General features: G+C 35.5%; 1 protein-coding gene across 1 annotated transcript in view; it reads left to right on the top strand.

Annotated features, from left to right (window-relative positions):
• Positions 1-27,972, top strand: part of LOC149543604 (nucleic acid-binding protein) — a 124,115-nt gene that overhangs the window by 68,849 nt on the left and 27,294 nt on the right. Inside the window, exon 5 of the mRNA XM_089798387.1 lies at positions 8,644-8,757. Coding sequence (XP_089654513.1) covers positions 8,644-8,757 — 114 coding nt within the window. The remainder of the gene's footprint in view (positions 1-8,643; positions 8,758-27,972) is intronic.

Raw genomic sequence — 27,972 nt, 5'->3', positions numbered from 1 at the left:
TGGTGGAAAACATCTCATAAGCAGTTTTAAGGCTTGATATAGATGGGAGGATGTGATCTTTGACATACTCTATAATGATCTTCATAGCTTTATTGTTATGTCTTTTCCAGGTTGTTTTCTCTGGATCATTCTTTGGCATAGATTTATTTTTCTCTATGTATCCTTCTAGTTCCATTTCTCGTAGAATAATCATTACTTGTATTTTCCATGATGCAAAGTTGGAGGCTCCTTCAAGTATGTCTTCCAATCTTACGTGATTCACCATTGTATTTTCCATGATATAAGAGAAAAACAAAAAATACTTAGTGTACTTCACTTGTACTGAAGCTATACTTCAACAGTTATGAAGACTAGTATGCTGATTATAAATAATATTGACATGAGCATTACATCAAACATTTGGTGTGTGACTTACAGCCCTTTGTTGAAATGCCAAAATTGGAAACTAAAACTAATAAGCAAATATATGAAACCTGGTTACCAACGTGCTTGAGTGATAAGACCAGCAATCAACAATTAATTCCATCACAATGCTTGAAACGTTGCCATTCAGCCATAGCATGATGAAAGAGAACCGTAAAATACCATTCAAACTCCGCTAGTCTCCTAACTTCACTCCCAATTGCCTCACGTGGGTACAAAAGGGAGCAGTGTCAGATAATCCTATTACAACAGCCTTTAGGGTTGACGTTCTCTGCTCTTGAGCGACATTCTCAATGCTGGTAACAATAATAGTTATCTGCTGATAAACTCAGAATTCTGAAGCAGTTCCTCTCCAAATTCAACCATTAAAATCTCTACGATGCTTCAGGATGAAGCCATACTTCCATTACACAATTCATTGGAGATTCAACCAATCTCAATGCCTTTCATTTGACAGTTTGAGAAAAATACTAATTGTCAAAAATATTGTAATCCATCAGTCAGTCAAATACTAATTATCACGAGAAAGTAAGTGGTCCAAAAAAATGAGAAACCCAAAAATTATAATAAGGGTGGAGTGAAACACTTTTCAAGAATTAGTATTTCAAAATTAAGGAGTCTCTTCTTTAATAGGTCTATATATATTTAATCACTACAGAAATTCAACAATTCCTCAAGCTGAAGTCCTTCAAACCCTTACTTCTCTTCACACAAAATAATCCAAAACCAATGCATTAAGAATGGTTTGACTTTTGACATTTTGGCTTAATATAATTCTCCATAACAAGTTTATCGTCAGCTTCAGTCCTCACATAACTTAAAAATATATTTTCTTTTGATAGAGAATGCATTCATAATTAAATTATAACTCCCTTTAAGTTTCTCCCATGAAAATGACTTTTCTCACGTTGACTTAGGTAATTAATAATAAATATGCCTCCTTTTGAGAAGTGACATTTAAATGCATGTGACTAAGTCATTTGGCCCCATCTCAATGATGAATTGATCCCTTCAATAAAGTGCAATTATCACCTTATTTCATAATATGCCATAAATGAATAATTATTAATAAAGTATTACTTTATCAATTACTCATTAATCCCTATCAGTCCCATACTTACTATAATTAGTAAATCTCTGAACTTGATCAAACCATAGGTACCAAGGGTAAAGTGAGGCTAGTCCGGGGGATCTGCCCATTATATCAACTTGGGCATGATTGACTTACTATAAATTGTAATTCCCACAAACTGAGCCAATTGACAAATGAATCAATCATTGTGCATACCATGAGTTCGGGTGCCCCAACTACATATGGCAACTGAATCTCAATACTACCACCAAGCTGTTCCAACGTCCTGCTAGAGATAGAAATCCAAACTTTTTTTTGAAATAGACACTTACGATGAATAAGTGTAAACTAATGCAAATGAAGAGAAATCCTGAACATCCTTGATCTTTGTAGTGGGAATTGGCCTTGGGTTTTGCCAACTGGGATCCCCGAGCATCTTACTTAGCCTACAAGGGCCACTAGTAGGCCTATCCAAACCACCAACCCTGGTGAGCTAAAAAGGGGGCATTACACAATTCTTCACAATTTTGGTCACTTGTTTTGTGGCTCATGAAGAGAGTTTCTTGTCTCCTTTCTCTAAACATCTTGCTCATCTTGTTTGTCCTTTCATTCATTGGAGTAATCTCTAGTAGATTTCTGAATGCCTTATGTGAAATATCTTGTAGTGTAATTTTGTTTACTGCTATACCAAATCTTCATAAGTTTATTTTGCACATTAATTTTTATTGTTTCCATGGATTCTAACCAAGAACATTATTCAACACAATGGTAAATTGTGAGCCTCTAATCTGAGGGGTCTTGGGCTCGAAAATCAAGGCACAAAAATAGAGGCACCCAGAAAAACGGACGACAACCTAGTTGAGCTCTCGAAAAACCCACGAAGAATTTGAAATCAAAATATTTTTTCTATCCCAAAAATTAGGGTTTCGAGCAAAAGTTCAGTCGGTGGCCATAGAGGTCGAATCTGCAAAAAAATGGCAATTTCTTGGAAAGGAATGGTTGATTTTTGTTTCAGATTTTTACATAGATCGGGATTTGCTGGTAGAAATGGGTTTGACCTCCAAAATCCATCAAAATCCGTCAAAACGGACGTGAATAGGGGACAAACTGGCTGCAAAAAAATATTGACCCGATTTGCAAACGCGAGCTGCAAAAAAATGTCAAATGACCACAATTTGCAGAGTACAAACGACTATGGGTTGTAGAGTAAAACAACCATGGGTTGCAGAGTAAGACGACTAGGATATGCAGACATTTCAAGACGTGATTTGCAGATGCAGGCAGACGCAAAAGGAAATCGCAATTTTGCAAGTGAAAACGCCAAAAAATCTTCCCATGATCTGCAGACCCTAGTTCGGGAATATCTCCAGGCAGAAAACCCTAGGTGGGCTTTAGAGAAATTGGCGGAAATAATTTTGGAAAAATTTAAACAAATAATTTCAAGAAGAAACTATAAATTTTTCCGAAATTTTTTAAGTATTAGCTCTGATACCATATTACGGAAGTAATTGGTAAAATACTTGCTTGATATTAACAGAGATTGAAAGATCAATTTATACAAAAGAACGAGATGATATTTCCTTAGGAAACGATCGTAAAGAATAGAAACATTCTACTCTAGAGAAAGCAAAAAAACGAAAGCAAACTAAAGCTTATTAGATATTTACAATAGATAACCATTAACTAATAATAGACGACTTATCTATTATTGTAATATAATGAACCATGGCTTTGGTCTATTACCAATCCAAAAATAAAAGAATACCCAAGAACATTATCCAACCTATCCATATCTAAAGCATCCGTTTCAAGCATAAAGTAATTAGCCATAGCAAGTTTCAAATCTTTTAAAAAATCATACTTGTGTTTTGACCTTCCATGATTTACTTTGCTTGTATGCATAGTTTTTTAGCTAATTCCATTTTGATTAATTTATATTTTCTTTTATGATTTATAAAAACATTATCCTTCAATTTTAGAATCATCCATGAAATTGAAGGATTGAATCTTCTTTCCTTGGAGCTGAATTGCATGTACTTGTATCCATAATTTCTTGTCGTGATCCTCTTTTCCTTATTCAAAAGTGTCCAATCAATTCATTTATGTCCTACTAAGCTTTTATCTCTTGCAAATGTGTCTTCTATATATTGTACACCACATGTTTTGCAAATTCCCAACGAAGCTAATGGGATTGTTGCATAGAATGGGGGACCATAACAATAATGTAGGAAATGCCAAAATGAGTGTGTGTGTGTGTGAGGTGTACAAGTCTCGACATGAGTTGCCAATGCAAGGTAGCAGATACAAGAGTCAAACAATGAGCTACAGCTTCACTTCTCATTGAAAGGGAATTGATATGGTCGTAGAAGTAGCCATTTGCAATTGTGAGAGAAGGTCAAGAACACACTCGGGCTGAGCAATACTTTTTGTGGAATCAGTCTTAGTGATCTCAATTCCAAGGAAACAATGCAACAATCTCAAATTTGTCATAGTGAATGTGAAATGAGGAATGAAGAACTCCATTTCAGCATACCAAGATTGAGGGGATTGTTTGAGGCGATAGAGGATTTACACAATCAGCAGAACAAGGAAGAATCATTAGTGAACTCTTTACCATATATATTTTCTCTTGAAGATCACCATGAAGTAAGACACTCTTCATGTCAATTTGATAGCTTGAGTAGTGGAGGGTAGTTTCAATAACTAGACTGAGGTGGACAGAATTTATTTTGGCGATAGATGCAAAGGCCTTTGCAGTCAGTTTAGACTATGCCTTGTGAGAATTCTTTTGCAGCAAGTTCAGTTTTATATTTGTCAACTGTTCCCTTTGCTGCATACATGGTTCAAAATATCCACTTGCATTAAACTATCTTCCTCCCCTTACGAAGAGTGACCAAATCTGTTTCCTAATTAGGGAAGAGTTTTCTACCTCTTTTGTTGAATGCAATTTGGCAATAACTACTACTTCCTAGAATGCCTGTGGATCAAAAGTTTGGATAAATTATGCACGAGGCATATCCCAATTTCTGTCCATGTTCTTCTATTATCTAATGGATCCCTAATTAATGTACTTGCTACTTGTAAGACTTGACGGGCGTAAGAGTAGGTTTAGTAGGAACAATTGTTTGTTTGGGAGAAATTGAATTAGGGGGAGCAGATGGAGGATGTAGCTTGTCTTTCTCAAAATAAGAAGCAAATTCAGCATTTCAATGATAGCATTGTTTGGAGGATGAATGGGAAGTGTTAATAGTAGGGAAATAAGTTTCCTCAAGCTCATCTCTTTGAGAATTGATCACATCATGTTATTAGTGTCTTAAAGTTGGTAATTGTTGATCCCATCAGGATAACCCTCAAATTTTCTAGGCTTACTTTGAGGTCATATGGCCTTTGTGCTTCTTTGAAGAAATGTGTGCCTAAGTTTGCGATTCAGAAGTTCTTAATTGTTTAATTGATGTTTTGTGAGCACAACAATCCTCACGGGGAGTGATGCTTTTCTAGGCTCGGCTCATGTGGAGTTGTTCTTTTTGTAGTTAGTGCAATTTTTTGGATTAAATAATAGTCTAGTATTGTGTGTTTATGGTCACAATTCTATCTTATGACTAGCCTTTCTTGAAAAGATTTATTATTTGTTTCTTCTACTTTGTCCAGTTGGGGGATAAACAAAACAATGTGATGAAGATCAATCCCTTTGATGGAACGGAAGTTGATTGACGATGCCTTCCTTTCCATTTTATTGTGAAGCATTTGATATCCTTGCCTATTTGTTTTTCAATAAAGGCCTTGGGATGTTGGGAATTGCCAAACATTGCTTTTGAAGAAAATAGACCTTTGTGAAGCATGAGAACTCATGAATGCAAGTGAGGAGATACCCAAATTTATTGAATGATAAACTAGGAAGGGGGCCCACAAAATCATTATGAATCAACATAAGATTTTCGAAAGGTTTCCTTCGTATATTTCTCTTTAGGGTACTCACCTAAGGCAAATCGGTGATAGACAACATTAGAAAGATATTAGAGGATATCTTATAACCTTTTCGTTTAATTCCTTAATGTAGTGGTATTTTAGGGGACTAAATTGTTTATGCCAAAGTGTACCCACATCATCCAAGTGAGCAAGAAGAGGCTTGAAAGGTGAATTCAGCAGAGTATGAAGTGGTGTACAAGTGTGCCTTATGACTGGCCTTTCAAGGGGAAATTAGGGAATCATCTACAATATCTTGATTGGTGACTATGTTTGGAGTAAACTCAACTTGCTTACAAAAAAATGTATGAATTATTTGGTAGATGAATGGTAAATTTGAAGAGAACGAAGGTCATTGTTGACTTGCCCACTATCCGTGTCAACTTGATCCTAACCATCCAAAAAAAAAGTGACTGACATGTGCCCATTATCCTATCTTGTCTAAGTAATAAGAAATAGGTTACCTACGTAAATAAAATAAAATAGGTGCACTAATAACATTAATAATATCCGGTAATTCTTGCAACACGCGGTCAACTAAAAGGTATGGGTGAAGTCTTCATTGTCTTGTATAATTTGAAACTCATGGAATGCAAACTAAAGTTGTGTTTGAATGATTTGTTTGCGCATTTGCATAAATAAATAGTTCTTTGATAGTTATTTGTATAAGTAATAATTTGTTTCTCATAAGTAAACTTAATAAAATAAGTGCATTAATAATATTAATAGTATACAATAATTCTTGCAACACTTGTTCAACTAAAAGCTTAGTTGACATATTCATGTTGTGTAGGTTGGATTCGGATCCAGGCAGGATCCTTAATCTTGCCTGTGGATCTTGCCCGGATCCTCACGGATCCAAGCCGCAATGCCAGGATTCAGCGTCGATCCGTGACAAACAAGAGGCAAAAATAAAAAATGGTGGACCCAATAGCAATTTTGTATGTTTTTTTTTCTCTAAATCCTAAAAATGCACCTTTTGTTCATGATGCAAGTTCGTTTGCTGTCAATTTTGCTCTCTCATAGTTGCTAGTTTGAAGTAAAGTGCTTGGATTCAAAGGAGATCAGTTCTGAAGCTGCATATACCTTGCAAGAAGTGTTTAAGGTATGTATTTCAACTGTTTTCTTTAGTTCTTTCATAGATTATTGATTTATTTCTAGTTTTTCAAAATTTCAAGTTAAGTGTAGAAGCATGGTTTTCTTTCATTTTTTTGTTCTAGATTGGAAGAATAGAACAATGAGTACTCAAGATTCAATGGGTGGGGCTCGATTACCAAAATTCAAAATTGATAAGGGTTCTCCTTTCCAGAGACACAGCAAGAATCACACAATGTTTTGGGGGGTGGGTCATACATATGGAAATGTAATTATTGCAATGTACAATATAGAAGCTCCTATTCTCGAGTGAAACTACATTTCTTGGGCCCTGGGGTGAAGTAATTAACATGTGTGAGGGTAGTGGGTGAGATAAGAAGGGATTACGAGCTACACAAATAGCAATGTTAGCAAAAGAGAAAGAAAATGCTGATAGAGCAATTGCAAGAGGAAAACATAGTGCTTTGAGAAGACCAAATACACCAACACCACCATCGAATTGAACAAGCACAATAGAACATTTTTTTTGGCCTATGCCATCTACAGATGATGAAGCTGCATACCCATTTCCACTCACCTGCAAGAGAGGCCCACCAAATAAGGCATTCCAAAATGAATTTCTCTCTAGGTTGCCAGCTCTACTGCAACTGAGCGGAATTGGAGTACATACTTCTTTATGCACTTGGTCAAATGCAATTGGTTGGTTGCAAAAAAAGCAGATCTTGTGTTCATTCACACCAATTTGCACTTGTTGTCATAAAAGGATCCTAAGTACAAGAAGGGGCCCGAAAAGCTTTGGGATGCAGCATTCGAGACTCCTTATTTAGATATGACCATTTAGGATCTTGCTAGATTCACTTTGGTTGATGTGGACAAGGAGGAGGAGGATTATGAGTTCACAATCCGCTCTAGTATTAGGTGAGCTGGTTTGGGTTCCTTTGGTGATGTAGATATGGCACTTGCAGCTCATCAATATCCCTCTGATGCGGATTTTCTTGAAAATCAATTTGATGATTGAAATAAAAAACTTAACTCTTGACTCTTTTATGAGTGAATCATGTTACAAACTTTAAGTTTAATGATCTATATTTTGAATGTTACAAACTTTTAGTAATTCAATGTGAATGTGTTGATTTTCGTAATATTTGTTAAAATAGAGCAGTTATCAAGTAGACTAGATTCATAGATGCATATGAGAATCATAGATTCTTACTATGAAATGATTTTGTTTTAGAATTATGTATATTTCTCTTATTTTTTAGTGTATACACAGACACACATGAACTCTCCACGAATAATAATTGGGGAAAAAATCCTGAATCCATAGATCCTATTCACGTGCCCGAATCGGATTTGTTTCACGAATCGACAACTAAGACTAAAAGTCACAGGTAAAGTCCTCATTGTCTTGTTTAGTATAGAACTCATTGGATGCACACTAAAGTCGTATTTGAAATGGTTTCTTTGCGCACTGATAAACGATATAGTTCTTAGAATAGTTATTTGTAAACACTTATTAATCATTAGGTGTGTATATAATGTAAAATAAGATGGAGGAGGCCCATTATCCTATCTTGTCTTAGCAATAATTTCTTTTTTACTTAGGTAAACTTAATAAAATAGGTGCAATAATAACATTAATACTATACCGTATTTCTTGCAACTTGTTCAACTAAAAGGCATGGGTAAGGTCCTCACTGTCTTGTTCAGTACGGAACTCATCATATGCAAACTAAGCTCATTTTTGAAATGGTTTCTTTGCACATCTGCTAAAAGATATAGTTCTCAGAGTAGTTGTTTGTATAGAAACTCTTAATAATAATGCATGTATATAATGTAAAATAAGATGGAGGAGGCCTATCAATGTTGTGTGTTGCTTCTGGATAAATGTTCTTGTTGAGGATGATAATTTCTTTTTCGGCGATTTTAGGTTGCTTAATGGGATATGAATGAATTTATCATCAGTTTGAAATCACTATGATAAATCTTAAAATATTTAGTGTACTTTTGAAGATTATAGGTACTAGGTAGTGCCTTCACTATTTTGATATTTTTTGTGGGTAAATTGTTTACATCTGATTACTTTGTAGGTATTATGACCTAGATGCATACCACCGTCGAAAAATGATCAAAGAAATGGAAAAGGGTGTACGAAAGGCAATGCAAAAGGAACGCACAGTATTTAATGATGAAGATGAACGACGGTGATTTTTCTGCATTACTATCAAATTTGATATTTACCATATAACAATGTTTTACAAACAATTGAAATATTATGAAAAAATGCTAGAATGAGTCACATTTTATAGCTGGTCCAAAATTGTGAATTGTAAGTGTAAAATGCAAGTTACAAATGAAATTTTTGTTAGTTGGGAATGCTATTATGAGATTTTCATAGTGTTAGGGTCTTAATTAGAATGGTTCTCAAATTCTTTGCTTTGTTTGGGTATGAAGAAGGTAGTATAGTTTGCAAATAATGTATTTTATTATTGGTATAGTGTACTAAGGAAGCTTAAAGATTATATAATGAATTTTTTGAAAAACGATTACCATTGGGGAGGATATGAAGAGAATGTTCTTGTTTGGTTGTTCAATTGACAAAATCAATGTTATTGTGGAACTCTAACTTGTTGCAGAAGATTCCCTCATGTTTGGCATCAATATTGATATGGAGTATACTAGTTTTTTGAATAGTTGGATTAACATCAACAATTTCTGATTACAATAGGAACTTTAACTTGTGTCACCAGATTTTGGTCCTCTATATGTTTATAGATTTCATTAGAAATTACACCTGCTGTTTTCCAGAGTTCATAATGGCATTTTTGTACCTTGTAATAGAATCCAAGAACTTTGTGTTAATAGGCACCATGTTGATAGAAAACCGTGCACACTGATATGTTGGCTTCTGAGAACTTTCTCGACACACGAGGTGGACAAAAAATAGGTAAAAGGACTATAAAGGCAATTAATTTATATATGTAGTCATCAAATCTGCTGATGTGTCACAGTCACAGGTTAAAAACTTGGTAGGCCTAAAACTCGATTTAGATTTGGAACTTAACAAAACTTCCAAACATAAAAAATGCACATATCTGAGAAATAATCTTAAAAATATACATAAATCTCATTAGTAGTTTTTATTATTATCAATTTATAGATAAAAAGAGGAGCTCAGTATGCATCATAGCCTTAATGTTCGTAGAATTATAAACCTTTAGCATAATATTGTCCACTGTCATGTCATTTGTGATCAGATTCACAATGACATCTAGTGCAGCTCATTTTGCTTCTCCTAATGTGAAGTAAAGTAATAATCTCTTGTATATCATTGAGCTCAACTTAATAACAAAGTGAGACATATATTCCATAGATTTGTGCAAGATTATATTTGAGGCAGTTGGTGCTTTTCATCATCATTTTACAATAATTGCATGCTACAAGTTTTGTTTCTCTCTCCAGGGTTCCATGCTTGAGTAGGATTCCTTGGTTGCCACCTAATGCCATAGCACGAAGAAAAAAGGAATTAAATTTTAAAATCTTGGCATAAAAGCCTAAAGATTGTAAAATGCAAACTATAGCATCTAGCAAGATAACATAAAAAAATCTAAAGAGTAGAATAACAGAACTTGAGAATGAGAGGTAAAAACAAAATAAAATTTGAATATAAAAATTAAAATACACAAGTAGGGATGTTCCTACGTTAATAATAGTCGTGTTTCTCTCTTTAAGGTTTGAGGCTTCCAAGTAGGATTCCTAAGGTTTCCTTTTGATGCCATATCTCAAACGAAAACAAAAATTTGAAAAATAAACAAAATACATAAAAACTAAAGATTACAAAAATTAAAGCCTAGCAGTTACCTAAATAAAAGAAAAATAACAATTGAATGCTTCAAAAAAACCTCAAATCAATCCGAGGTCATCCAAATATTGTTCATCACTAGTAGTTGCATTGAACATAGTTTGTAGACTCGAACTCGGAGAGTATTTATGAAGCCTAAATTCAGCTAAAACTTGGCATACACTCGACAACTTAGAAAGCACTTAAAATTTAAATCTTGTAAATAAACATATAATTTTGTAGAATTCAATTACAAAATGTATTAAATTAGAAATTGGAATCCCCTTAGAGAATGTATAGTATTATAGCACTAACATGATTTGAAAAATGCATTTTAACCAGCATTTTACTTGCATCGACATTATTACCTACATTTTTTTACATCCATAAAATTGCAAGAGTTAAACTTGAGACTACTCGCTCAGCAAAAAAAGTTGAGAGTACTTGGCAAGTCTAACAGTATTGGCAGTGTTTGCAAACTATTGCACTGAATGTTGTCATCATATCAAAGAGTTGAGAGATGGAAGATGAAATTGTGAAAAATGATGGGTATTGATGCCTTTTTGGAATGTTGACTGTCATTATGTAACACGGAAAGTTTTATCCATAGTTGTGAACTTTGGTGAGTAACGTGCTGAAAACTCATGGCGTACCCAAATTTTTTACCTTGCGAGTGAGTTTTAACCTCTTAATATCTTGTACTTGAAAATGATTAGAATGCACAATGACATTATACCTCACATATGCATCATATAGACATTAACAAATAGAGGATGTGCTTGCAATGGTATATTATAATCTTTTCAAGTACAGCACAGTGATGTCACAGTAGGAAATGTTTCATACATTGAACAAGTCCCTTGAGTGGTTTCTATATTGTTATATATCAAGAAATTGAAAATGATTAAAATGCACAATGGCATTATATATTCTTATATACATATCAAATAGATGCAACAGAATGGATGTCTTTGCAATGATATTTTATTATTTAGTGAAGTATATGTACAGAGATACCCAGTATCGAAGGAATAGCATCAGGAGGCTGAGGCAATAAATATTATATCAATCAACAAACAGTTACAGCAGTGAGCAATAAAGACAATTCAAAACTGATCATAATTTGTAAAGAATGTGTTAATTAAATCAAATGAATTGACTCTCCAAGTGATCATTATCATTTGCAAAGAATGTAACAAACAGTTGTGTGATTAACATTAAGGACATGCTCTTACCGATAGAGATAAGCATTCTCATGAAAAGATGAAAAGAGGTGATTATTAATAGACACGTCTGTTGAACATCCAAGAGACACATCCGTTTGCTGTAGAAGGTATTTATATTGTTGAAGATCGATCTCTTGTAAATTGTTGAAGATATTAATATATAATTCCAGTGCAGGTCGATATATATGCAGAGGCGTTTCAAATATATGTTTAGATAAATACTGTGAGTGATAATCAATATCATATTCAGATCAAAGGTTACAGTCAGGAGACGGAGGATACATTGATCACAGTTTATAAATATCATATCTCGCATAGGATATTGGGATCACAGACTATATATATATCACAGAGAATATAATATGGATGCGAAATACATTTAACAGTAAAGAGCATTTCATATACTTTCAAGTTTAGCAAGTTTTCCCAGGGCATATACTATGTACTTTCATTGAGTTAATTTAAAACTGCATTCTTTATAATCTGATAATAACATTTAACTTGGTATCAGAGCGGGTTTGAGGATCATAATCAGATTATATAGTAAGAAGAGCAGTCCTTTCTCTCAACTTTTTAAAAGATCTACATCAACTCATCAAAATGGTGAATCGGCTCAAAGTAGAAGAGAGACTTGAAGGAGCCTTAAATTTCAATTCATGGAAAGTAAGAGTTCTTCTTGCAGTTGAGGAAAATCATCTACTTAAATTTGTAGAAGAAAATCAATCTGAGCCAGATGAAGAAGCAGACAAATTAATATTCAAGAAGAATGCTCTCAAGGCAAAGAAGCTTTTGATTGACTCTATGAAAGATCATTTAGTACCTATCATTTCAAAGTTGCCTAATGCAAGATATATCTTCAAATCCCTGGAAAGTTTATACGGAATCAATAATACAAGTCAGGCTCTTGCATTAAGGCAACAATTACACCAAATGAAAATGACAAAAGACGAATCTGTCACATCCTTCTTTATGAAGATAACAGAGGTAAAAGATCAACTTAGTGCTATTGGAGGTCAAGTTTTAAACAAAGATCTTGTTATGCTAGCCTTAAATGGACTTCCACATTCTTGGGAACCATTTATTCAAGGAATTAGTGCAAGGAACAAACTACCCAAGTTTGATTGCCTTAGAACAGATTGTTTTCAAGAAGAGTCCAGATTGGCTGCACGAGGGTTAATCAATAACATGCAAAATCAGGACACTTATGTTCTTACAACTCAATCCACCACAAGAAAAGGGAGAAAATGGAAGAGAGGAAACTTCAAAAGAAAAAGAGAATAATAGACAAGTGCTGCTCCTGATTCCAAGAAGGGAAGGAGTGATCTTGTTCACTTTCAATGTTTCAGATGTGACAAATGTGGTCACTTTGCAAAGGATTTCTATGTAAGACCTAAACCAAAAGGCGCAAATAGTAATGAAGTCACAACTCAAAAGGATGCAGCAGATATTCCAATGGATTTTTATTCATATCAGCTTTATCAAGCAATGTTCCCACAGATAATGACACTTGGTTAATTGATAGTGGAGCTTCTTGACACATCATAGGTTATCAATAAAAACTCTCAGATTTGATAGAGAAACGTTCCAGTCTTCACGTAATCATTGGAGATGATGCACAATACTCAATGGAAGGATTTGGTGCTACATCACTCAATCTTGAATCATGGATCTCTTCATCTTAGTAACATCTTACTTGTTCTTGAAAAAAAAGGAACCTTATATCCATCTCAGCTTTGGAAGATGATGGTTATCAAGTAGTGTTTTTAGAAAGGAAAGCCCTTGTGTGGCCATCGATGTCTAGCATCAAGACTGCCCATGCGATAGGATATTGACATGAAAGTTTGTACAAATTATCAATTAAATCAGAGCAAGCTCTCTTTCTTGATATAAAAAACTCCAACAAGACATGACGTAGAAGACTTGGTTACTTGCATTATAATGTTCGTCCCTCTTTAGAGAAGATAGTTAGATGCGTACCTAAACTCAGTCATGTACATGATGGTACTTGTAAAAGTTGTGCCATGGGTAAAAACACTAAGAGTCCATTTAATATTAGTGAAAGTAGGTCTAAAAACGTATTAGAATTTGTACACTATGATTTATGTGGACCAATGTCATTGATGTTCCTAAGTGGATTTTGTATTATGTAACTTTCATAAATGACTACTCTAGGAAGCCTTGGATTTATTTCTTAAGTTCCAAGAAATTTGATGAACTTCTAAGTAGGTTTAAGGAGTTTAAAGCTCTAGTAAAAAATTTATTAGGAAATAAAATTAAAGCATTAAGGTTTGATAATGGAGGTGAATACACGTTTGGAAGGTTTCAATAGTTTTGTATTGAGAAAGAATTAAGAGAGAGTATTGTGTCCTTAGAACCCACAAAAAATTGGTGTTTCTGAAAGAAAGAATAGATCCATCATTGAAGCCTGCTAAAGCCATGGTACATGATCAAGACATCCAAACTTTTCTTCAGGCATAAGCCTCCAAGAAAACGGTATACACTCAAAATAGATGCCCTCATTGAATATTAAAAGAATATAACCCCAAAAGAAGCTTTCTCAGGAATTAATCTTGATATAAGTCACTTAAGAATTTTTGGTTGTCCAGTATAATGCATATACCCAAAGATAAAAGAACCAAGTTAGAACATTCTGACAAAAGAGGATTTTTTGTAGGTTACAATGTGATCTCAAAAGCTTACAAAATCTTCATCTTGGGACATAAACAAATAGAGGTAAGTAGGGATGTTACATTTGAGGAAAATGTTGCATTATAAAAATCTGAAGGTTCACACATGAAAACAAATGATGTGGAACTAGAGACTTCTTAAAATATGGATATAGATACCACTCATGAGATTTAGAGGGAGAGCACAAAATTTGAAGAATTGAACTTTTGGATCCTACCAATGGGCCTAGAGACATTGTAAACAAAAAGAAACCTCTTTTGGCAAGAACCATATTGTAAGAGGCAGAAAAGCTTGCAGCACCTAGAGGCACCTTTAGAGAAAGTACAAAGCCCCAAAGATTCTCAACCTATGTTTCTTTAATGTGTAACATTATTGAAGCCGAACCTTCTAGTATTGAAGAAGCATTAAAGCAACAAGTGTTGAAAGATGCTGTGAATGAAGGGTATCAATCAATCATAAAGAATGATGTGGTATATTGTACCTAGACCCAAAGGAAAATCGGTTGTATCTCCCAAATGGCTATTTAAGATTAAGCACGCAGTTGATGGAACCATTGAAAAATACAAGGCTAGGCTTGTAGCTCATGTTTTTTCTCAAAAGGGAGGAATAGACTATGAAGAAACATTTGATCCAGTTGCCCGATACACTTCCCTTAGGACCATCGTTGCCATTATAGCAGCTAAGGGATGGAAGCTACATTAGATAGATGTAAAAACAACTTTTCTTGAATGGTGTTATTGAAGAAGAGGTCTACATAGAGCAACCTGAAGGTTTCGTGATTCATGAAAAAGAGTTTCACATATGCAGATTAAAGAAAACTCTATGTGGACTTAAGTAGGCTCCTCGTGCATGGTATGCGAGGATTGACAAATACTTAATGGGTTTGGGTTTTTGTGAAAATGATGCTGATCCTAATGTCTATTTCAAAGTCTTCAATGGTGATATCTTAATCCTAGTATTATATGTTGATGACCTATTTCTTACTGATGAAAAGCATCTCATCTCTAGATACAAGATGGAGTTAATTTCAGAATTTGAGATGAGAGACCAAGGACCTGTGTATGTATTTCTAGGTTTAGATGTATGGTAGAGGCCTGATGGGATTATGCCAAGTCAGGGAAAATACACCATTGATATCTTGAAGAGATTTGGAATGTTGAATTGTAAATCCATGTCTATAGCTATGGAAAGTAGCTTGAAGAAGTTACAGGAAGACGTAGCAAGCTTAGATCTTGCATATCCTACTATGTATAATAGCTGATTGGATCCTTGATGTATCTAAATACTTGTAATGTCCCCTTTTTGGGACATTAGGAAATTAAGGACATACATGCAATATTAAAAATTGACTTGTGAGAACATAATGCAACTTAATTAAAAAAGGTAAATTCAATATTACAAAGTGGGCAAAAGTGACAAAGGAGGAATAAACGAAAGACAAGAGAAGGCAATTGAAGAGTCACTGTTTGAGCATTAAAGGAGGAAGTCACATTCATTTTTGGCATGCTTAGTTTTGGATATTGATTCAATTTTCCCTTAAAGGAAGTGGAAGCTTTGCGTTGAGTTTCATAATCCCGAGGACAAACACCTTCAGGCTCTTCTTTTGAGTCAAAGTCAAATCCGATTCAGCCTTTTCATGGATTCTTCATAGAATTCCCTCCGCGCAACAGGTTTTTTCTCAGTATTTCTAATTTGACTGTAATACTGTTTATAAGATTGGATATTTGGTGTCTGTTATCATGTTGCTGACATATAATGCAATAACATGTTATGAAGAATTTATATAAGCTTTTGCTGGTTATGTTATTGTATTACTGGTTATTATAATACAATAGCAAATCTGGAGTTTTGAACTGCATATTTTAATGGGTATCTACTAGTTCGATTGCTGGTTTAAATTGCTTGTTTTATTTGCATGAGCTGTCGAGTGTGTTTTGAAATTTGTTCTTGAGATAAGTTCGGAAGAATATCCATTTGGGATATTACAGTGGTGTCAGAGCATCGATCCTGCCAACCTGTGAAACATACTTACAGAAAAGTTCTTAATGAGTCACAAAGAAGTGCAACTTGATTATTGGGTTGAGGTTTTGGACAGTTATATTGAAATATAACGGATTGTTATCATGAAGCAAACTATAGCCTTGTGAAATTTTGTGGAGGCAAGTCATTTGGGAGGCAACTCATATATAGTTCAATATATGCTGAAGAAAAACATTCGAGAGTCAGGAATATAGGTTAATAGCCTCCATTTAATATGTATGACCAATTTAATGTCTGGTTTTATTTCTTCTTTCTGTAATATGAAGTAAGCCCATGAACTAGCTAAAGCAACCATTAATATTTTAAAATTTCGTGTTGACTACTGTTATTGACTTATCATGCCACATATGCTATTATGGTCACTGATATTTTTAAGAGCACCTTCTTTCGCAAACCACACCTGGTGTGTTTAGTCTGAACACACGAATAAAGCTTTGGCTGAGCGTCTGGAAATGAGTAACGCATTTCTAGGCTGGGAGATTTATTATGATTGTCAGCTTGAATGAAAATGACATTGGTCTCGATAAAAGTCATTTTGGTGTAGTGTTAAGATGCAAATTCAATAGAGTGCAATATACTTGAAATATTTAATCAGTAGAAGATTTTAAAGATTGAATGAATGAATGAGTGATTTTAATAATGTCCACAAGGCCAAAGCAGCCTATGGGACCACCTAGAAAAGCACACCTCCAAATAAAGGGTGAGAGAATAGTAATCTTTTTGAAATTGCTTCTTTAGTTCCACCCTTTGGCAATGGATATTGATCATTAAATTTGCTGTCCTGTTAAGTTGCGCTTCCTCAAAATGAAGTCTAAAGTGCCGGTTGCCAGGTTATCCCTGTAGCTGAAGCGCATGTCAATGTACGTTGGGCATTCCATGATAAAGTAAAGCTTCTGTAAATATTTCTGTTGATGTCATGGAAAGCCACTTAGTCGGAAATTCAAGTTTAAAATCATTGTCATGATTAATATTTTGGGTGTGTAAAATTTCATTGAAATATTAAAAGGCAAGTTTATTTGGCATCATAACTTGTACCTTTACATTATCGGGAGTTATAAGAATTGTTTATTTTCGACGCATATAGTCTTTGCTTTTGCATTTGTAGTGGGCGACTCAAATGTTTCTTGCATGTTAAATATTTCTTTTGTTATTGTGGGTACATATTTGTGAAGGCATGTGCCATGGAATAATGAATTGATTAATGCTCAATGAAATATAAGAATAACGTGTTGTGAATCATTCATACACATCTACGATTTCTATAGAGGGGGTTTAAAAAGTTCACAGAATAGTTTAGACAGGCATTATGAGGCAGAAACAAAATTTCTAACCTGAGCAGATCACTTGTGCATGGGATCTCTTGGCTTTATCAAGCAAGTATTGTAGATATTAGTAGTAAACTATGCATCAGTAATGAGATGTTTATTATTCATCTTTCCTATCAACCTTCCTCAGCGATGATGATTTTCAACCAATTACGATAATTAATTCATATTGCTAGAAAGGGTGCTTTGATAGCAGCTATATTTAGGTGACGGTAAAAAAAAAATGTAATGTAACAGAGGGATTGGAAGTAGATATGTGACTACGGTGAAGACTATAGAACCTGTTTCATCAAATGAATATATCTATTGGTGGCATCAAATTTTAATAGGAAAAGTATTATTAGCAAGAAGATTGTCGGAGTCAGTCAGTAGAGAATACAATTGTGGAGTTACAAAATAATGTTGGTCGCATGTTTTACATGTTGAAGTTATAATTGCCGACAAGATAGTAAGTTGGAGATAAATAAAACTAGTGACAAGTGCATTATCTTGCGAGTTGGAAATTTACAAGAGAAACGGTTTTGGACTCCTGAGGATTATCATGCCTACCACTTGAGTTGCTATGTGATTAAAGGGAGTTTGTTTCATCCATTTGGGGCATTACATTCAACACCTTGAACCAGATTGAAGAAGCCAAATTTATAGGAACACGCCAATAACAACTCCTAAAGAAACACAACTTGAGTGGGAATATAATACACCATAGGTCATATTACCGGTTACTAGAATCTCGACAACCCTTACCAGGACTTAAGTGGCAGAAGATAATTTAAGTGATCTAGAATTGCTCTGACAATATATTCACCTCAAAAAATTCCTTTGTCAACATTTTTGCTTACCTCTATATGACACAAGTCTTAAATCGTCAACTTTATTGTCTCATTTGAACCATTAAACAAGTTGTGGATTCAACAATCGGGCACTCTATCATCAATGTCCTTTGTCAATGCTTTGGGGATTGCTAGTGTTGGTCTATAAGCATAGCACGAAGGTGAAAGATATGCTAGAAACAACGATTGCCACTTGCTCTTCATTAAGGGGTTTTGATTAGTATCTAGCAAGTAAGGGGATTAAACAAAAGTATAGTTTGGGAAGGCTTTCCACAATCATCTATGTTTGTTGTGAGCATGCAAAGATATTTGGAGGTTTTAAATACTGTTACTCTTAAACCTGTGTGGTGGTTGTCTTTGCTATGGGGTATTGAACATTTTCAGCAAACAATAATTCATTTATGTGTGCCATTAAGGGTTGTTAGAGGCATCAGATTTGGTTCCTATACATTGCTACCCCTTTGGTATTTATTTTAATATGGTGTAGTGCAAGCGACATTCCTCTTGGAATCGTCTCTATAACCAGGAAGTTTGAACATTTCTTTGTGAAGTTTGGCACTGAAAAAAATGCAATTACCTGGGAATTTTAAGTAATTATAGTTTTGAGAATAATCATTGTTGTCTTGATTGGCAATGGTTTTATTCATGTGATAACAAACAAATTGCAACTGTAATCCCATGCATGAATACCCAACGCCTAGCCCAACACAAAACTGTAATATCCCCCACTTAGCCAGTTTGGAGGTATGTTGTCGTTAGCCCATTCTTGTATGGTCCCGAGGGCTAACCAGGACTTCAAAAGGGATCCTGAGGTTATTTGGCCTAGTCAAATTTAATTACAGGCCAAACAGAGTTCGTTTGTTGGGTTTTCAGAAAGACTTACTATTTTTAGTAAGCCAATAGGGGGATGCAGTGCCTTCAATTTTCAGTGACAGGATGAGATGCGTTTTGTTGGGCTCTTTCTGATGAGCTATTATATGTGGGATTTCGAGTTTATTTGGTATATTATTTTAATATTTGAAGTTACAACGGTAAAGTGACTATTTAAATTAAATATTATAATGTTTCATAAAGTCACTTTATAAAAAATCAAGAGTCCCCCTTTTGAGTACATACATGGACTTTGTAAAAAAGAAAAAAGAAGTAATATTAAAACTCATGTATTATCCCACATTGGCAAGACAGAAGCGTGGGGCAAGTGAGGAAGGGATTAAAAGAAAGAGGATGGCTCTCATTTATGAATGCTTGGAAATATCAAAGAAATTGGGGAATTCTCTTGAGATTATGTCTCAATAGTTTGAAGGACGAAATCCCTTCAAGCTGGAAATCTTGACGCCATTGAAAGATATGGTTTTGAGATTCAACATAGTAGCAATCCGAAAAAGCAAATATGAAAAAGCAGTCCGAAAAAGCGGAACTGAAAAAGCAGGCTGAAAAAGCGGGTACGAAAAAGCAGAACCGAAAAAGCAGTTCGAAAAAAGCAAAGCAGAAGGGGCAGCATTGAAGGAAATTATCACAGCCATCTACAACCAGGTTCTTTGTTAGTATTGCTTTTTAAGGTGTTATAAGTTTTCAGCTGTAAGTGTGCATTATACCAGCATTCTCATTTTGTAATCCATGTAAATGCCAAAGTCTTGGCCATATTTCATAAGCATTGTATTTTTCATTGCAATTAAGAATATAATTGTTGCTGGTGTCATTTAAGCAATTTAATATCATTATTTATCAGCTAGTTAGTTTGCATACCAACTATTTGTAAAAATGCCAGTTGGCTGTAGGTGTTCATTTCTCATGCTTAGATCATATATACGCACTGAATATTGTCAAAATTAGTAGCACACTCATGTTAGGTCATTGTGTAGTCCATTGTAGTCTTCTAGCACAAGATTCTCATTGATGCAAATTGAAGAAAAAGTCATTTGAAGCTAGCTGAAATACTATATCAGTCATACGTCCCTTGCATGTGAATTGTTTGATGAAATTCTTTGAGCTTTCATCAGCATTTTTTGAGGGCAGATTTGAGGAGGGTCATTACAAAAACACAAATTTAGTTCACTGGGCAGAGGACAAATTTATTAGAAGAAGAGACGTCACTTAAATCTCAGAATAGGGTAGGTTATCAAAGTTCTTTTAAGGAAATATCAATGGAGACTAGTGTGGTATTAGGTATTAAAATTTGCTTTCAATAGATTTAATGCCCCCTTCTCTGCACTAGGTCTATCTTTCCATCTGGATAGGCTAACAACATTAATCTAGCGGATGCCAGCTAGTCATAGGAATTTATTTGGTTTCGTTTGGGGAGACATTAAAGTTTGGGGAGCTTTTCTATAGTTAAGTCGCTTTATTTTATAAAGTGGATTTATAAAGTTATTTTATGAATTAAAGTCATTTTATAACAAAGGTAACTTAAGTGGTTAAAAGACAATTTTTTTTTATTCCACATTGCTTTGTTGTTTGTGCTCTCCCTCATATCGAGGTTATAAAAGCAATAGGCCTTCTTGGAAATTGTACCATGAAATATATCAATATATTGAATAGATGAAGTTGGTTGCTTAAATGTGACTGGTTTTCTTAAGGACGAAATCCCTTAAGAAGAAATGAAAGGCTGGACATTGCCCCATCACCTCACTTTATTGTATTCAGGCCCGGAACTGGAGGTAGCATATTGGAGTCGGTAGGAATCACTCTTAAGGTTGTGGCAGGTTAGGAAAGGAGTCACGAGTGATCAAGCGGGAAGTCCTTTTGGGCATGAATTTCAGTGGTATCAAACACAGAGGTAAGCAAATTTGGTCTGCAGCTTCAAGATGTCAAACTTGAAGGGCAATTGGACGTAGCCCCAAACTAAGAAGAGGTAGACTTATATGGGTTCATCAGGAGTATTGCGTTAATGTTGGGTTGACAGAGTAGAGGAACATGGGCCCACTTCTAAGCTTTGATTGATTAGTAGAGGCATCCCGCGTTGAGGATGCACGAGTAGTATGAACTCGGCAGAGATAGTGTGCGGTCTATTGGAGTCCAAGGCCGAGTAGCATTTTGAGAACTGTCAGGCAGACGTTGGGCTTGACTAGATAAGAGCTGGCGTGGACAGACCACTCAACCGTGGCACACTCCTATCACTGTGATAATGGTTTGCAAATGCCACTTCTAGGTCTCTCCTATCACATTACTTCTTGCCTGTTAGGACATTACCCTAAGGGAGTTAGGAGTTAATTCATTTGAATTTGCTACTGAAGGAACAATCCATTTCCAGTCTGTTACATCTTTTCAGTTGGAATTTTCTGTTAGCAGTTGTAATAGAAATTAAATATCAATGCAAAATAATGTTCTTCTTGGGTCGCCACTGGTATCAAAATCTTTTTAGGAGTGATGGAGCTCAAATTTTTGCAAAATTTATGGCTTCCATTTATGAATCCTTTTTTCATTTGTTTTGTTTATTTATATTTCTCATCAAGACCTTGTGTATAATGGTGATAAGGAAGAAGTAACCCATCTTTGGAAGAAAGTCAGATATTGGGGAACTTTCAGATTTGAAGTGTTTTCCTACAACAAATAAAGGACTTACAAAGGATCCTCTTACGCTAACAATCTGGAGAGTCAATAAAGTTGTTTTATCCTTACTAAAACTGATCTGTTCCTCTTGAATTAAAGTTTGAGTTGGGATATGACAGTGTTTTTGCCACAAGCAATAGAGATGTTTCATTGCATATTGACAATAATATATTATGCGTAGAATGAAGTTTGAATACAGACAAAATTGTAACCCAGAATTTTGTTGCAGATTTAGGCAGTGTGGATTTTCAGACTTATGTTGAACTTCTGTAACAGTCTCCGTCATTAACGAACCCTCTTGTAGCAATATGACTCTACATCCAATATGTATATGGCAAATACATCATGGAGCATATGACACCTGTTTATTTACAGCATGTTGATGGTAACAGACAGTGATTGATATGGTATTTAAGCAACAGTGACTGTCTGCCTTATCTGAATAAGTTGATTCAAGACTACATTCAGTGACTCTGAAGAATATAGTGACGACAGTCTATCCAAAAACAAGAAGATACTGGTCAATAATATGGTTCATTTTCGACATGTTAAGAAGTTTGCATATATCAAAGGCGTATCATATATGTTATTTATCATATGAGAATTTGGAGTGTTTGGAAAAGATCGATGTTGACTGTCATTCCATTAATAAGAAGGAAGCCAGGAAAAACTGCTGCCATGGATAGAATTAGATGACTTTTCTGGAAATACAGAAGACAAGCACAATGGGGATCATTGTCTTAACATGAATATTGTCACCGTGTCTAATACCAGAAGCATCATTTGTGATGAGGAACCAAAAGTCACCAGGATGATCCATTATTATTTACAATATTGGCGATATTCATGATGATGGTTTGAGTATGAATCACGGGATTATCCTCAGTGAATGCAAGGGTCTACTATTTCCCATAGAGACAGGCTGAATGCTCAGCCACCAATGTGGATTTCCCGGCTAGTCTCAGGGCCAACCCTGCAATTCTCTGCTGGGTCATTAATGTCAAGTACATGGTGGATAGGGAGATAGATGAGGTATATACAAGAATCCGATTGGTGCCCATCAAGCCCAATGATGTCTTTGAGGATTGCAACACTGAAGAGAACAAAAACAATACATCTGCCGCCGAGAAGCCCGTGTCTTTTGCTAAGACATTGACACAATTTGATGCCAACAATGGTGGTGGATTCAGCATTCCTAGGTACTATGCCGAGACCATTTCCCAACGGCTAGACTACACGGATCCTCCTGTCTAGACGGTCTTGGCAAAGGATGTCCATGGCGAGGTATCGAAGTTTAGGAATATATACAAGGGCACTCCTCGAAGGCATTTGCTGACAATTGGATGGAGTACTTTTGTGAATCAAAAGAAGCTTGTAGCGGGGGATTCAATTGTGTTTTTGAGGAGTCTCAATGGGGAGCTATGTGTGGGGGTCAGGAGGTCGATACAGAGTATTGGTGGTGGTGACTCGTTTGCTTGGCACCTAACTGGTCAGCAACAGCAGTCAGGAGTTAGTTCATCTGATGGCCCAGGTCATCAGACGGTGATTGACATTGGGTCACCAGGGCTCACAAGCAGTAGCTCAACAAATGGAAATCCAAAATCTGTAGACAAATCACAAAGAGCAATGACTGTCAGGTTAGATGTATCCAAACTCTTTGAAAATTCTGGATCAAGACTCTCACATGGGGATATCTTTGATTCTGCTGTTAACAATGGTCTTGCTAATTTTTCATGGTTTAAAGATCAAACATCAACAAAAGGTCAAATGCGAAAACGACCTGATGGTAATAGATTAACTTTGTGTTGCAAATTGCATGAGACATGTGCCGGATTTTGTCTTTAGTGAGGAGTTTCATGTCCTACATGTTTTGTTGCTTCACATTATAATTAAAATCTCAGAGGAAATATTCTCCAGAGTTGCATGAACAATGATTTTGTCTTATTCATTATTAGTCTGATGTTTTATGTCTTGTTTTGCAGGTTTGAGTACGTGGGAGATATGGAGACCTTCCTGCGAAGCATATCAAACCGGCCATCAGGAGCACACAAGATACGGCATAAATCAGACATGATTTTGAAACTGTGGATTGATGGATAATTGCCCGAATTCGTGCTTTAAGATTGCGATTGAATGAAGGGAGCCGTTTAATGGATGAAATCATTGCGTAAAAGATAATTACGGGAAAATGAAATAAGCAGCACCTAGAAAATATGAAGGAGGAATAGTTTAAATTGCCGGTTGTGTTTGGAGTTGATTAAAATATATTAATTCTTAAAAAATGGTCAGTTATCAATTTTGAAGAGATGCAACATTTGAGAGGTAACGAATACTGTTTGGTCCTCTATAAATATGTGTGATAGAAAATCAAGTGACTACCATTCATATTGCTTTGAAAAAAGGGGAACTTTGCATATTCTGAAGCATATATTATCAAATTCACCTTCTGAAAAGGATTGAAGTCGAACTAAGCTCCTGGATATTGAGGTTATTGGACATATATTTCAAATATTGTAAGAAATTGTGTTGAGTCGAGCGTCAATAATTGGGTGTCTTCAACATGACTTTTTTGTAGTATAATCAGTAAGAATTTCATCTGCGCTAGAGTTAAATATTATATAATTTTTCTTTTGTGATCATTTTATTTTTTATTTATCGACAATTCAATATCATGATAAGTAGATCAAATTGTTCACTGCTATTTAAACTTGATAAATATAAATACAGTGAAATATTATTGTTTTATTTATTTGTATCTATTTTGTCCATATAAAGGTTAAAACATTATAGACTGGTTTAAATACGCATAAAAAGAAATAATTTGATGCATCACGATAACTGAATTGTTTATAGATATAGTATATCATAAAATTGTATGTGAGATCATATACTTTTGACTCTATTGCCCATTTAAAATTTGGCACTAATCATTTAACCATTCATATTTCTCAATCCATGTGCTGGTGATTTTCTAATCTTTTTCTTCGAAGGGTTTGATACTTATTTGTTTTAGTAATTCATTTAAAACTTTTTCTTTCAGCAGTTTTCAACTTTACTAAAGTAATCAAATTTTGAAGAATAATATTCACTAGTCACAATCGAGAAGCTTTCCTTAAAATCTTGCCAGTTGAGGAAATTGTCTTTGTATTATAATCTATTCGCTATGAAACATCTTGGATCCAAGTTTGTGTTGTCCAGGATTAGGTGTACAGGCCTTGGTTTTGCGGAGCCAAAAGTGCGGATGATTTAAATCAATTTGATTGATCCTGTCAAGTTGGCCAAAATTGATTAGACATCCCAGCATCGAGCAGGCAAGGCTCGTAGGTTTCTAATCAATGATTTTGATAACCAACAGGGAGATAAGGAATTGATTTGTTTGAGCAGTCACACAACATTTTTGATAGTAGTCCCAGTAGGGACATTTTAGTGGTATCAAAGCCACAAGACTTGCGAACCTTTTGGGTAACTGTTGGAATTTTGGGCTGTATAAAACAGAAAAATGTCTCTCAAGGTATGAATAGGGAGCCCTATAATTTTAGACAAATCCGACCTGAATAGACAGGATCTTTAGGCTAGATTGATATTGAGGGTAGTTATATAGTTGATGAGGAGCTAATCTTTGAGCCGAGCATACATGTTGAACGGGCGAAACAGGTACAGGTCACTCAAATGGCTCGAGAGGCTAATGATCAAGAACGAGAAGTGACAGAAACATTGCACGCTATTAGAGATGGGCAAAATAATATTGGTAAGGCACTTTAGCAAGTTACTGGTACTATGTAACAACTAGCCCCGATACCTAGGAGAGCACCGAGTCATCACAATGGAGGTGGTAGTGTGGTAGGATCACCTCGGGCTGCTAGGGCCCCCACATAGAACACTAATAGACCCTTGATGCCCATTTTCACTAAGAATAATGCCAAGGAAGAGGTAGCCCAACCTGCAGCAACAAGCTTAATTTTGGATAATGTTATGGCTATGTATGATGAGTGGGATTTGTTCTTTGATCTGGTTAAGAAGAATTTGACCTTTATTCAATACATGAATCAAAAAAGAGAGTTAGAGAGGACACAATAAGACAGGAGGCCTAGGGCACAGAATATGGACTTGAAGTACGCTATGAACAAGTTATTCCTCCTGATTTTTGATGGCAGCAATAAGATGTTTGCTAGATCTTGGATTCACAAGTTAGACACCTACTTGATACTTAATTCTGTGTCGGAAACAAAAGCCATTAAATTTGCCACAATGCATTTAGAGGGAGCAACATATGATTGGTGGCATCATGGGCTAAAGACTTTCAACTCTAAGCTGATTACTAATTTTGATAGGAAGGACATTGAGGTCTGCTACAGGGATTTGGCGTAGTTGCGATAGGGTGGATCTTTAGACGACTTCATTGATGAGTTTCAGTGGATGTCTGTTACGCTTCCAGATATGACAAAAAAGCGTAAGGTAATGCTGTTCACAGAGGGTTTACAGGACAAATTTAGGGGTTTGGTCAAGGTCCTTAAAGCAGACACCTTGGATGATGCTATTAAGGTTGCACATGGTCTGGACTCTCCTTCTATACTACAACCTCCTAAGAAACCTTACAAGGGGTCCACAAGAATCATAAGAAGACTTCCCCCTCAAGGTTGGACTTTGAGACATGGAGTGAGTTGGGGAGGAAGAAGCGATGCTTCACTTGTAGGGAGCCGTGGACATTAGATCACAAGTGCCTTGGCAAGGGTAAAATACATTATGCTGAGGTACTTTCGGAAGAGGAGTGAAAGATCCCTGATGGATCTCTTCTGTTAAACTGCTGTAATTTTTTTATATTTAATTTGTTCTCTTGTTTATTTATGTTTTCTTGCAGAACTAGATAGAAGCGCAGAAAGGTTTGTTTGTTTTTGATAGTTTCATAACATAGAAAGGAATAGGGTACAGCAAACATGAAACAAGATTGGAATAAATAAGGTATGCAGCAAAAATCAGAATTATTGCAAACCGTACCAGGCAGATTTTTCTGAATTATAGAGCCAAGCAATAAATCCAATGCATTTCCCAAAGCTCACATACAAATTTGATGTCAAACTGGAAGGTGAAGATTGTTCTCGAATCCAACATACATATGGAGGTGAATACAAGCAATACCCTATACACCACGTGGTGTATTTGCTACAAATGGCATCCCACAGGCTGCAATGAACCATGTCCCAACTGGAAAGATGATATGCCACGCTGAAACCCCAATGAGAATTGATGCCTCTGTCCTTAATCACCACGCACAATGCTTAAGAAATTCGGTGCCAAAGATTGCTGAGGGCTACGTCCGAGCCAATCACTAACCTGGGGTTTGCATCCCAGACTAGAAATCGCCCATTCAGAGCAAATTCATAAACAAGTTGTCAAATATGCAAAAGATGATCATAGAATGAAGCTTCCATCTCCTTATAACCCCTCTCAATTGCAAATCGAACCCTAAGTGTCTCCAAGTGGCGTTGTGTAGTGAAGTGTTATAATTTCTTATTTTAAAGTGGTCATGTTACTAGAAAATGAACTTTTTCCTCATAGATAGAATTCCGTTCACTGAATTGCCCTAAGACCAAAGAGAAAGATTTAGAGAATTTCAAGACCTTTCCAATGAGCTATCACACCATAGGATGCGCATCCAGATGAGGCCAAAAAACCCCTTATTACTCCAAAATGGCTAAAACTTAGGCTTATTTAATTATTAAATGCTAACTTAGGAAATATTAAAAATATAACCCAAATAGCCACAAAATGCCCAACTGACATCACAAACCATAAAATCATCCTGTCACCTGTCTGTGACTGAAGTCGGAAATCAAGGATCCACTGGCAGTCTCATCCCTAAAATCTAGGGATGCTCCTAAAATTTAGGAAACAAGCCCTATCCCTCTGAAACTGAACCCAA

Source organism: Cupressus sempervirens, chromosome 8 (assembly GCF_028749045.1).
Source record: "Cupressus sempervirens isolate cs-2001-9-10 chromosome 8, ASM2874904v1, whole genome shotgun sequence".
NCBI classification, from domain to species: Eukaryota; Viridiplantae; Streptophyta; class Pinopsida; order Cupressales; family Cupressaceae; genus Cupressus; species Cupressus sempervirens.
This window is presented reverse-complemented; position numbering and strand designations above follow the sequence as displayed.